Genomic DNA, 13,794 nt, shown 5'->3' with positions numbered 1-13,794 from the left:
GGAAAGAGATGCCATGATAAATGAAGACACCATGGGAATAGGAAGAAGCAGAGTGCTAGAGGTCCCCAGGAATCCACAAAGATGACTCCACTATAGACTACTGGCAATGGTCAAGAGGGTACCTGAGCTGACCTACCCCGGTGATTGGATGACTGAACACCCTAACTGTCATGATAGAACCCTCATCCAGTGACTGATGGAAGCAAATGCAGAGATCCACAGCCGAGCTCCAGGAGTCCAGTCAATGAGAGAGAGAGAAAGAGAGAGAGAGAAAGAGAGAGAGAGAGAGAGAGAGAGAGAGAGAGAGAGAGAGAGAGAGAGGAGGGATTATGAGCAAGAGATATCAAGACCATGATTGGAAAAAGTACAGAGACAACTAGCCAAACTAGTGGAAACACATGAACTGTGAACCAATAGCCAAGGAGCCCCCATGGAACTGGACTGGGCCCTCTGGATAAGTGAGACAGTTGTTTAGCTTGAACTGTTTAGGGGGCCACCAGACAGTGAGACCGGGACCTGTCCTTAGTGCATGAGCCAGCTTTTTGGAACCTAGTGCCTATACTGAGACACTTTGCTCAGCCTTGGTGCAGGGAGAAGGGGCTTGGACCTGCCTCAAATGAATGTGCCAGGCTCTGCTGACTCCCCAGGGGAGACCTTGCCTTGGAGGAGGTGGGAATGGAGGGTGGGTTGGGAGGGAAGGCTGGGTGTGGGAGGAGGGAGGACAGGGGAATCTGTGGTTGATATGTAAAATGAATAGAAAAATCTCTTAATAAAAAAATGTTAGAAAAAGAGTGTCTCAGCAATAGACAGGGTAAACAGTGAGTTTAATATGTGCAAACTTAAAAGCATTTAGGAAGCTGAAAGAACTGAGGATAGAATACACATGGCAAAGCAAGACAATCATATTAGGCACATGTGGAATGCCTTGCTAAAAGAGGTAGAAGGAAAGGGGCCTGATCTAGCCATCTTTGCCTCATTGCCAGATGCTGAAAGGCTACCCCACTTTCAGTTCTGTTGCTGTGAAAATACCCTGACAAGAAGCAACTTAGGGGAGAAAGGGTTTAATGGGGCTCATGCTTCCAGGTTACAGTCTATCACCACAGCGAAGTCAAGGTGGGAGCCGGAGATGTCACATCACATCCACAGTCAAGAACAGAGAATGCATGCCTGCATGCTCACTCATGTGCAGCTCTGCTTCTCTACTCTTACGTAATTCAGGAGCCCCTGCCTAGGGAATGGTGCCGCCTACAGTACACCATGTCTTCCCACATCAGTTTACGTCACATAGGACAATCTCCCTCATAGGACAATCTCCCACAGACATGCACACAGACCAACCCAATGTAGACAAGTCCACCATTGAGACTCTCAGGTGATTCTAGGTTTCAAGTTGACAAAGCTAACCAACATAAAAGCTGAAGGTCAGATTAACTGTTGAGCTCCGATTGACAAAGTTGTCCCCCCCAGGTACAAGTTAATAATTCCATTATTATTATATTAAATTAGCATTTTTATATATACTACTATAGTTGCCCAACTAAATACAACAATGGCCAGAGCTTGTTTTTCCACTGGTAGAATCACAGAGCAACAAAGGGAAAGCAGAATTGCCTATGAGTATGCATGTGTCGTTTGACTAGGAATGGCCCCCATAGGCTCATATATTTGAATACTTGGTCATTAGGGAGCGGCGCTACTTGACAGGGATTAGATGGTGTAACCATGTTGGAGTAGGTGTGGCATTTATTGGAGGAAGTGTGTCCCTGAGTGTGGGCTTTGAGATTTAAAATGCTCTTGCCCAGGCCCAGTCTTTCTTTCTCTTTCTCTCTCTCTCTCTCTCTCTCTCTCTCTCTCTCTCTCTCTCTCTCTCTCTCTCTCTCTCTGTTTGCTTTTGGATCTATATATAGAACTCTCAGCTCTGTCTCCTGCACCATGTCTGCCTGCCTGCCACCATGCTTCCCACAGTGCTGATAATGGGCTAAACCTCTGAAACTGTAAGCAAGACCCCCAGTTAAATGCTTTCCTTTATAAGAATTCCACGGTCCTCACTGAGAACACAGTGTATAACAGAATTGGGAATATCTGTATAAGCACATGTTTAGTTAATAAAGACACAACAAGACGGCTCACTGGATAGGAGCACTTACCACAACCATTAGGACCCGACTTCAGATCCCAGCACACACAAAACAAACCAGGAATCCCATGCATGCTTGTAACCTCAGTACTGAGACAGGGACAAAAGGATAGCTGGGGTTTGATGGCTTCCAGCCAAGCCAAGAAAACATGAGCTCCATGTTCAGAGAGAGATTCTCCTCAAGGTAATAAACAGAGGAAGATGTCTGATGCATCCTTCTGGCCCCACGCATGTGCATCATGTGCACCCATATATACACATATACACTCTCACTGACACACAAATAAATAAATCTTTTTAAAAATTCTTTTAACTTTTACTGATTTTTGTGGATTTCACATCACACATTCCAATCCCACTCATCTCCCTGTCCCCTCGCATCCTCCCTCTGCCCTTGCAACCTCCCCCCACAAACAAAACAAAATTAAAAAAAAAAAAAACGGAAGACTAAACATAACAAACAAATAAAAGAGGAAAAGGGGGGGGGGATCTCGTCATGGAAGCTGTGGTGCGGCCTGTTGAGTCATACAGTTTATCCTTCAGTCCATTCATCTTTACCTGCAAGTGTTCATTGCCAGAAGTCATTGGTCTGGCAGGAGGCCTCTGGTTTCTGCCACACCACCAAAACTGGGCTCTCACAGTGGCTCCTCTTGGATATCCTGTTGTTGTCCTGTGTCATGGAGATCCTGCTGTTTTGGGTCTGTAGGTTCATCCCCTTCACAAGTTCTAACAGTTCATAGGTGGGGTGGATGTTAGAGTTGGTCAACTCACAGCCATGGATCTGGGCCTGGGTGGTAGCTGGGTTGGTCAGCCCACCAGCTTTCCCTCATTGTCACTACCCAGGCAAGCTCTCCAGCACTGCCAGGCTAACTCACCCACTGCAGCCTGCAGGAAGGAGCAGGGCCAGTCCACCTGCTCTCAGGTCCCCAGATCCTGCTCAGCCACACTCACACCACCAGGGCCAGCTCCACTGTTTGGCCCAGGTGCAGGGCCCTCTCTCCTGATTGCCACAGGGGACAAAGGAGGGAGGGGTGGGGGTCAGCTCTGTTGCTCTCATGCCCTCAGGGTCAGCTCACCTGCATCCCCCAACAACAAGGTCAGCTCTATTGTGCTGCCCAGACAGGATACATGCCTGAGGTGAGGGGTGGGGCCATCTTTCCGTTGTGTGTGTGTGTGTGTGTGTGTGTGTGTGTGTGTGTGTGTGTGTGTGTGTGTAGGAGGGGAGTTCTCCCCTGAGGGGTGGATCCAGCTCTCCTGTTATAGTATCCATCCAGGAGCAGGGCCAGCCATCCCAGGACCAGTGAAGGGCGGGGCTGGCTCAGCACAGCATGGCCCCAGTGACCCCCTGGGTTAACTTGGGCCATGGACATCATCACAGACCCCAGCTACAGTGGGGCCACGTACCCAAACATGACCCTGGGCAGCAGCTCAGGCACAGATGTCACCATGGCCCATGAATAAATCTTTTATAAAGAGATATAGATGATTATATATGGAAATCTGTATATATATTTGCCTAGGAGGCTAATACAAGACACCTATTTCCTTCTTCTATCAGCCAAGATGGCCTAGAAACAATGAGACCCAACTAGTACTCAGTGCCAAGATATCAGTTTCTAATTGCATTCTTAACTGAAGATACCATGTCCCTAGGGAAACAGCTGTCTGCAGAAATGGGGATGATACATAATAGACAAGAGGAGCTTGGAATGGCTTACACTGTAGGAAGTACTGAAGTTAACCAAAATGAGCAATGAAGCCCCAACCAAAAACAAAATTTGCACAGTGAGACCCGTGTGACAGTGCTCTCAGTGGTGAAAGCTGGTAAAATCATGGGACAAAATGTGTAGCTCCAGGTTAAAAGACAAAGTACACAGCAAATATTCACAATTCTAAACTGATTTAAAAAAAAAAAACAACAAATGGGAGACACTGTTTCCATGTAAAAGAATTTCAAATAACCTAGACAGAAGCTCTATGGTTCAGATGGAGCATGATTCTGTACACCTCTCTGGGCCTCACATGTGACTGTCATCTAAAAGCACAGTGTGGAAAAGGGGAGGGTAACATCACAGTGGGCAGACAGGACAACCCAGGGCATGGTGTCATGTGCCTTGGTACAATGTGATTCACGGGGCAGATGCCTTCCATGACCTTCCCCCAGTAAATCAGAAAACAACCTCTACAAAGGGGAATTCTGCAAGAACCACAGCATGCTTCAAAACTGTCAAGACAGTTGAGCTCATCAAAACCAAAAATTCTGGAAACTGACAGCCAAGAGTCACTTAAAGAGGTGAGGTGATTATGCATAGTATGGTGTCCTGTGTGGACTGCAACAAGTATATTAGATATAAGCTGAAAAAAAAACTATGAGTAAAGAATAGGCTTAACTGGTTTTTAAAAATCAGTTTGGATTTGTTAATTAGAACAAATAGATTATGCCAGTGTAAGGTGTCAACACTAGGGGCTACTGGATGTGAGAACATAGTAAGAGAACATCTCTGTTCACAGATTTATTTTATAAATGCAAAACTACTCTGAGGAAGTTAATTTCTTTAAAACAGCAATGTTGTAGAATATTAATTAAAGATGTGTTGCATTCTTTTATGTTGCATTTGTTTAACTCTGTGTAGCTATGTTACTTTGCCTGCTTAAAACACCTGATATGTCTAATAAAGAGCTGAACAGCCAATAGCTAGGCAGGAGAAGGGATAGGTGGGGCTGGCATGCAGAGAGAATAAATAGAAGGAGAGAGAGAAGAAAGCAGAGAGAAGGAGGAATGAGAAAAGGGGAAGGAGAGGAGGATGTCAGGGAGCAACCACTCAGCACACAGCCAACCATGGAGTAAGAAGGAAAGAGAGATATATAAAACAAAGGAAGGTAAAAGCCCAGAGGCAAAGGTAGATGGGACAATTTAAGTTAAGAAAAGCTGACTAGAAACAAGCCAAGCTATGGCCGGGCATTCATAAGTAAGAATAAGTCTCCATGTATTTACTTGGGAGCTGGGTGATGGGCAATCAAAGAGTAAGGAGAAAATGTTGTGTGATACTTTGATTGTGTTCTGACAAAGCTTGCTTGGGGTCAGAGAGCAGATCTAGCCACTAGCTGACCTAAATTAGCCATAGAGGTTTGGAGGACCGTAGACAGAGAGGAGATAGGAAGTAGTAAGGCAGAGAGGAGAGACGATCTTGGCCCCTTTTGGACAGAGGAATGGGAGAGGTAGGAAGTGAATGTGGCTGCTCCCTTGCTTCTCTGATCTTTCAGGTTCTTACCCCCATATCTGACTCCCATTTTTTTCCCTTTTATTTTCATTTTTCTTTATTAAGGAATTTCTACTCACTCCACATGCTATCCACAGACCCCCATTCCTCCCTCCTCCCACCCCCAGCCCTTTTTCCCAAGCCACCCCGAAACCCTAAATCCCCCAAATCAAGGTCTCTCATGGGGAGTCAGCAGAGCCCACAGCACACTCAGTCTAGGCAGATCCAAACCCCTTCCCACTGCACCAAGGCTGTGCAAGGTGTCACACCACAGGCACCGGATTCCAGAAGCCTGCCCATTCACCAGGGACAGATCCCGATCCCCCTGCCTTGGTGCCCCCCAAACAGTTTGAGCCAAACAACCATCTTCCATATCCAGAGGGCCTAGTCCAGTCCCATGGGGGCTCCACAGCCACCAGTCCACAGTTCATGGGCCTCCAATAGTGTGGCCGGTCATCTCTGCACGTCCTCCCATCATGATCTCGACGTCCCTCGCCTGCAGTATCTCTCCTCTCTCTCATCAATTGGATTCCCGGGGCTCAGCCTGGTGCCTGGCCATGGATCTCTGTATCTGCCTCCATCTGTCACTGGACAAAGGCTCTATGATGACAGCTAGGTTATTTGCTAGACTGGTCACCAGAGTAGACTGGTCCAGGCACCCTCTGGACCACTGCCAGCAGACCAAGGTGGGGTCAACCTTGTGGATTCCTGAGAGCCTCCCCAGCACCCTGCTTCTTCCTATTCCCATGATGTCCTCATCTATCATGGTATTTTCCTCCCTGTCCTCCCACTCTGTCCCTGTTCCAGCTTGAGCCTCCCATTTCCCTATGTTCTCTTCCCCCACTCCTCACCCTCTGCCACCACCACCCCACCCAGTTCACTCATATAGATCTCATCCACTTCTCCTTCACAGGATCATCCATGTGTCCCTCCTAGGGTCTTTTCCTGTTAGCTAGCCTCTCTGGAGTTGTGGGTTGCAGTCTGGCCATCCCTTCCCTCCCATTTAGTATCCACTTATGAGTGAGTACATACTATGTTTGTCCTTCTGAGTCTGGGTTACCTCACTCAAGATGATATTTTCTAGATCCATCCATTTGCCTGCAAATTCATAATATCATTGTTTTTTACTGCTGAGTAGTACTCCATTGTGTATATGTGCCATATTTTCTTTATCCATTCTTCAGTTGAGGGGCATCTAGATTGTTTCCAGGTTCTTGCTGATTTCCAGAGTGGCTGTACAAATTTGCATTCCCATCAACAGTGTAGGAGTGTTCCCCTTGCTCCACATCCTCTCCAACATAAGCTGTCTTCAGTGTTTTTGATCTTAGCCATTCTGACAGGTGTAAGATGGTATCTCAGAGTTATTTTGATTTGTATTTCCCTGATGACTAAGGATGTTGAGCAATTCCTTAAATGTCTTTCAGCCATTTGAGCTTCTTCTGTTGAGAATTCTCTGTTAAGTTCGGTAGCCCACTTTTTAATTGGATTGTTCTGTATTTTGATGTCTAGCTTTTTGAGTTCTTTATATTTAAATTTTGGATATCAGCCCTCTGTCAGATGTGGGGTTGGTAAAGATCTTTTCCCATTCTGTAGGCTGTCTTTGGTCTTATTGACCGTGTCCTTTGCTCTACAAAAGCTTCTCAGTTTCAAGAGGTCCCCTTTATTAATTGTTTATCTCAGTCTGTGCTACTAGTGTTATATTTAGGAAGTGGTCTCCTGTGCCAATTCGTTCCAGACTACTTCCTACTTTCTCTTCTATCAAGTTCAGTGTAACTGAATTTATGTTGAGGTCTTTGATCCACTTGGACTTGAGTTTTGTGCACGGTGACAGATATGGATCTATTTGCAATCTTCTGCATGCTGACATCCAGTTATGCCAGCACCATTTGTTGAAGATGCTTTCTTTTTTTTTCTCCATGGTACAGTTTTGGCTTCTTTGTCGAAAATCATATGTTCATAGGCGTGTGGATTAATGTCCGGGTCTTCAATTTGATTCCATTGGTCCACATGTTGGTTTTTATGCCAGTATCAAGCTGTTTTTATTACCATAGCTCTATAGTAGAGCTTGAGATCAGGGATCACGATGCCTCCAGAGGTTGCTTTAATACACAGGATTCTTTTAGCTATCCTAGGTTTTTTGTTTTTCCATATAAAGGTAAGTATTGTTCTTTCCAAGTCTGTGAAGAATTGTGTTGGTATTTTGATGAGTATTGCATTGAATCTGTAGATTGCTTTTGGTAAGATTGCCATTTTTACTATGTTGATTCTACCTATCCATGAGCATGGGAGATCTTTCCATTTTCTGATATCTTCTTCAATTTCTTTCTTCAGAGACTTAAAGTTCTTATCATACAGGTCTTTCACTTGCTTAGTTAGAGTTACCCCAAGGTATTTTATATTATTTGTGGCTATTGTGAAGGGTGATGTTTCTCTGATTTCTTTCTCAGCCCCTTTTTCATTTGTATATAGGAGAGCTACTGATTTTTTTTAGTTTAATCTTGTATCCTGCCACCTTACTAAATGACTCCCAATTTTTTATTGATAAAGATTAATTAGACTAACGCTTCAAGTAAATGATTTTTAAAAAAAAAAAAAACCAACAACTAGATAGCAGTGCGTACCTGTAATCGCAGTTGGAGGTAAGAGGATGTAAAGTTCAAGAGTACAGCCCTGATCCCCTTCAAGTCTGATCCAGGGTGAGCAGTGCATACTGGCCTCACTTTTAGAAACTGTCAGGGGTGGGAACATGATCCAATGACAACCCCAAATGAGGGGCCAGATGGCTCATGGAGAATGGATTATGGAGGACTGGATGGCATAGTGTCCTTGTCCATGCCATGCTATCCCACACTGACCTTTGGTAATTTCCAGTTCCTTCTCTACCCCCCTCACCACTCTCGCCTTTCAAATGCACATGTTCTGTGTTTTAAAACTCACTGAATCTACTTAGTGCTGTCTGTGTATGGGTGTAGGACCATCTGCGGGACCATGAGAAGCGTCTCATGTCCTGTATCCCTGAAGAAAACTGACTCACCCAGCAAGTCATCAATTGCCAGTAGCTCTCTAGCTACAGGGTGGGACCTGTCCTGACTCACTTTGTCATATGATACTCTTTCAGGACTAAGTTCTTGAAGTACCTCTCAGCAGCTCCTGTTAGGACCACATGCCCCCACTTGTACTCTTCTTTGAACCTGGAGCCTTCCTAAACACATATCTTTCAAAACATCATCCTAAAAGATCTAGTAACCAGTGCATCTTAAGGCAAACTTAAGCCTTTGCAGGTGTTTCCTGTTAAGGAGTGGAGCTGAGTCTTCATTTCATTTGGGTCTTAACAACCACTCTGAAAAGAAAGACTTTGTTCCTATTGTTGAATTGAATGGCGGGGGGGGGGGGGGGACGGGGGGGGGGGACGGGACACGGACACGGCAGGTCTAGTCTTCCTAAAGTCCATTAGAGTGTATGTCCTCTCAGGTTTTGAAAATCCTTCCCACATCCATTCTTCTGAAAATAGGAAATCAACCATCACCTCTACAAGACCTAGACTCCTACACCTACATATAATGGACTTCTGGGTATTCAAAACCATAACCCTAATTTCTGGGAAGATTTTGAAGAGCACCGAATCTGAAGTCAAGATGTCCTCGGTTCCTATCTCTTTCCTTTCTGCTCTTTCTGCTCACTTTCATCTGTCGGCTCAGCTGGTGAAGGCACCTGCTACCGAAGCCTGAGGATATCAGTTTGATACCCAGGAACCAAAAGGTAGAAGGGAAGAGCAGAGTTCCACCAGTGAGCCATTCACGTGTCACCTTCCCTGACGCCAACAACAAAAATAAATAAATAGCAGGGCATGGTGGCACATTCCTTCAATCTCAGCACTCAGGAGGCAGAGGCAAGCAGATCTCTGACTTTGAGGCCAGTCTGGTCTACAGAAGCTGGTTCCAGGACAATCAGGGCTACGCAGAGAAACCCTGTCTCAAAACAATAAAAATAAATAAATAATGCGATAATGGTGATTGTGTTTCTTGTGGGGAAAAATTTCAACATGGGCAAGAATAAAGGCTATGATTAGCATTCTCAGAATAGAGATGTTTCAGGGAAAGATGAAATAACCATACTTCACTCAGTCCCTGTCAGAACAGTGTAACACTAATCAGAGCTAGCATCCTGAGTTACTCCATACAAGTCATCTAAGAATCAGACAGACCTGGATGGAGGACTGTGGGTTGGATTAAAATTGACAGTCATGTCAAAGTAGCAAAGTGACATGAAATATCAAAAGGAAAATGCAAACGCAAGATTTTAAGACCTAGCAATCTATCTACTAGACGTGTTGAGAAACAATTATGTTTCTAAAGTAAGTTCAGCAACATTCCCCAATTCAAGTGCTTAGAAAGTTTACTTGCTGTCACACCCGTGTATGTAGGTGTGTTTTTTGTATAACAGTACGTGTATCAATGTATGCGTGTGTGTGTGTGTGTGTGTGTGTGTGTGTGTGTGTGTGTGTGTGTTCTGTCATATATATATACCCGGTACATACCGTCACTTCCTCGGTGAAATCAACAGGGTCAGACTGAGATTCTGTCATCAATTATTGTTGGAATGTGGCTGAAAAGGGAAAGAATTTGGAATCAGTTACCGTGGGCCCAGGTTGGTTCCCCTCGTTAGAAGCTAGCTACTTACTCCCTTGTCCCCAATACATTCTGATCCACCTAACTAGAAGTTTTCCAAGGACGCGACGCACTGTGTAAAGAGAGAGGTTCAAATGCTTCGAACCCAGTGACAGTGGAGTGAACCTCGCAGATTCCCAGCTGGAAGTCACTACGGTGAATTGAAAGGGTCTTTGCCAGGAGTTCTTTCTTTCCCGCGCCTGGTCTAGCCTGGGAGCGGGTCAAGGTGCAGGGTTAGGAGCTCCAGTCTGTGCTGTGTTCCCGGGCCCGCGGGCTTTCTGGTTGGGCGGGCAGCGTCCTCCCGCGCTCCTCTGCGCCTCCTGGTGCCGGGTGCCTGGGGGCTGCAGCAGCCGGGATAGGCGGGTGTCAGGAGGCGGGTCCGGGAGACATTGGACTGCGGACTTCCCGCGCTGGTGCTGGGGAGTTCCCGCTGTAGAGAAACCGATGGGTGAGAGTCGGGTCGCGTCTCCATGGCAACCCGAGGGGCACGAGAGGCCAAAGGCGCTGGGCGGACGCAGCGGGCTGGACAGGACAGCTCAGACCTCTCCAGACAGCAGCGCAGGTAACCGGCTGGCTCCGGGGACCGGGGACCCGGCACCCGGGACGCTCCCCTCGGCCGCAGCTGGCGCGGGGACGGCAGGGACACGTGCTGGGCAAACTCAGGAGACAAGCTTCCATCAGAACCATGGCATGTGCCTCAGTTTCCCTCTTTTATTTGTCTGTACTTTCTGATCTGATTTTGCCTCCTATCGCCTCCCATGTCAGCCCCACTGCTGCAGTTCCAGTGGTGTGAAAACGGTGTGAATGGAGATTTTCTCCCTCCTTCCCTCCCTCTCCCTCTCTTCCCTTCTTCCTCCTCCTCTTCCCCTCCCCCTCTTTCTTTCTCTCTCTCTCTCTCTCTCTCTCTCTCTCTCTCTCTCTCTCTCTCTCTCTCTCTCTCTCTCTCTCCCCCCTTCCTTCCTCCTCTCTCTCCTCTTCCTTCTCTTTTTTCTCTTCTCCTCTCTCTCTCCGCCCTCCTCCTCCCTTCTCAGGCATTTAATTGATTCATATAGTTCTTAGGAGGGTTTAAATTCATTTTAACACTTTGTTAATTTACCTTGCAGATTAGTCCACAGCTGGGGCAATCTGTGTGTGTGTGTGTGTGTGTGTGTGTGTGTGTGTGTGTGTGTGTGCCCTAGGGTTAGAGCTATAGGTGGTTTTGAGCCACCCGACCAGTGCTGGGGTCCTCTGCACTCTAAGCACTATGCATTCCAACTGCTGGGCCATCTCTCCATCCCCTGTTCTTAGACTTTCTGTCCTAAATTTCCTGCTTTATTCGCTCTTTTAAAAAGTCAAGAAAGGCCAATGAAAGAATATGTGCTCTCAAAAGCAAAGTGTAGGAACTCCATTGAGACGGGAATTTTGAGGGCTTCTAGACAGCATTCCTCTAAGCAGGGATTATGAATTGACCACTTCACAAGGCAACTGACACTGAGCTGCCACTTAGTCAAAGATGAATGCATGCTGGTTTCAGCCAGTACCTCATATTTCAACCAAGGGCTGAGCCAGTATTCCTATCTGTGTGGGGACTTCAAGCCAATGAAGGCCCACCCACTTCTGTGCTTGTAGAAGCAAGAGTCTCCATACACAGAAAACCCCATACTATATAATGACTTACCAACAGCAAGAAAATCATCTTATATTAATATATGTAAGCATTTTATAAATCCAAATAATTTCCCTCACAGATTAAAACTCAAGAAGAACAAGCCAGATGTAGACATTTCTTGGCATGGAGAACCAATCCCATACTACCCCAGGGTAAGTGGTTTAAAGCTAATATTTACTTAGTTGATCTTTATGTCCGAAACTCCTTAATGGAGTATGAGTTTTGAAATGAATTGTTACAAGAAGGATCTGCTGATCACTTTTGGTAAGTGGACTGAGGGAAATTTCAAATAACTTCTGAAGAATCTATTTGCATGAGTCTTCCTGATGCTGAGACCTTGGCTCTGCCCTTGAAGACAGCACTTTCAGTGATGCTGTGGGCATCATAGGTACAGACCCAAGCTGGCCTCCTCAGCGCTTACATGTCCACCACACACTTCCTGGCCAGCTTGCTCCTTTCTTGCTGTAATGAGTGTTTCTCTGCTCCTGTTCTTAAGATTTATCATGTTTTCTCAGCATTTAAACACAGCTACACAATACACATGTTTCCACAGAACAGCAAGAATGGGATATTTTAGACAAGGAATGGGGTTTAGAAAACATTCACTGTGGTAGAAAATGGACCAAATTCCTTCTCACAACTGTTTGTCCCACCTCGCATCTGGCATCAGCACCATGAAGATTTCACTAGCCACCCGGCCACTGGCTGGGGGCAGCCAGCGGTACTTTAGAGCCCAGTCTTGGTTGTGACTTTTTGACTCTAGTCACAACTCTAGATGTCTCACTTCCAGTGACCTGCTCAGGCTGTGACTCTGACATCAGGTAAAGGGAAGCAAAGAAGTGTGAACAATGGTGACTGTATTTTGAGCCCTGCCCCCTTACTGTAGTCCTTATTCTCAACAAGAAAATATAATATTTACAGTATAGCTGAAGCTCCTGAAACACACACACACACACTGCAGAGCCTTGAATAACATGAAAGCTCATCTCTATGTCAGACTGGGTGGTTTCATCTCTAGACCCAAAGTGATTGCTTCAGCTCCCCTCATTGTGACTGTTTGCCTTCCAGCATGGCAATGCTCTTACTGAAGGGAGGGCAGGAAAGACTTCCCTTCTAGGACTCTGCCTAGAGATGTCAGCCCTCGACTGTTTTCACTAACATTGGCCAGAACTCAGTCTCAGTTAGTTGTAAGAAAGGCTCAGAAATGTGGTCTCCACCTGGCCAGCATATGTTCAGCTACAGTTTAGAAATTCCACACATAGTTGGTTCTGAACTTAGGATCGCTCAGCTTATAACCACCTGTATGCCTGTGTGAAGCTGTAGACATTTGGTAGGAACCATCCTCAGATTTCTAATCTGGATCTTTTTTGCAGACTAGTGATCTGTGGATTCACTCTGACAATGCTAGTGAGCTCACACTCTCAGTTAGCCGTGCAATGGTGAGGGTCGACCATCACCACACCACAAAACACTAGGTGGCTGAGCTGGTGATGCTCAGCGGGTAGGCATATCCGGTGCATTTTCAACCTATGGTATTTTCAGTATATAATGGCCCTGTCCAGCCATAGCCAACTCCACTGTAAGTTGAGGGGCATCTAAAGGGTGAAGAATGACCATTGCTGCGTCCCCAGCACACTCTGCCCTACTGAACCTCAGAGAGATGGAGAGAAGGGAACATGGATTTACCCCCAGGATAGAATACTGGTCAGGGAGGGAGGCAGGGTTTGAATGGAAATACATCTGGCTCCAATTCCTGAATTCTTTCTACCCTGGAAATGGGTGAGGGGCAGCCTGCCTAGAGCCCACATCTCAGTCAAGTCAAAATGAACGTATGTGGGTTCCCTGGTGTGACTGTGACACTAGGGTACAGTAAGACAGACTGGAGGCCTCAAGCCTGAGGACAGCAGATGACCTCAGCTCTGCAAATCTAAAGGCATGGCTGGTTCTCTGCGTTCATTCAAGGTAAGCTGTACTGAGTGTTAAGCCCTGAAATGCAAAGGCTATTTCAAAACAGACCTGGTCCTTAAGGAACTTAGAATTTATTGGAAAGAATTAGACTTGTTTGGGTCCAGACAGTTACAG

The 13,794-nt window shown here is 46.0% G+C and overlaps 1 protein-coding gene across 2 annotated transcripts in view; it reads left to right on the top strand.

Annotated features, from left to right (window-relative positions):
- The first annotated feature begins 10,436 nt into the window (after positions 1-10,436).
- Positions 10,437-13,794, top strand: part of Deup1 (deuterosome assembly protein 1) — a 68,812-nt gene continuing 65,454 nt past the window's right edge. The window contains exons 1-2 of one of the 2 annotated variants that reach the window (XM_052752913.1): positions 10,437-10,626; positions 11,792-11,864. In XM_052752913.1, the coding sequence (XP_052608873.1) occupies positions 11,836-11,864 (29 nt within the window). In that variant the 5' untranslated portion in view covers positions 10,437-10,626; positions 11,792-11,835. The remainder of the gene's footprint in view (positions 10,627-11,791; positions 11,865-13,794) is intronic. The other variant, XM_052752903.1, reaches the window with a different exon arrangement.

The sequence above is a fragment of the Peromyscus californicus genome, unplaced genomic scaffold (assembly GCF_007827085.1).
Source record: "Peromyscus californicus insignis strain IS unplaced genomic scaffold, ASM782708v3 Scaffold_11__1_contigs__length_118956290, whole genome shotgun sequence".
In the NCBI taxonomy this organism is placed as follows: domain Eukaryota; kingdom Metazoa; phylum Chordata; class Mammalia; order Rodentia; family Cricetidae; genus Peromyscus; species Peromyscus californicus.
The sequence above is the reverse complement of the archived record's forward strand: the minus strand, read 5'-3'. Positions and strand labels throughout refer to the sequence as shown.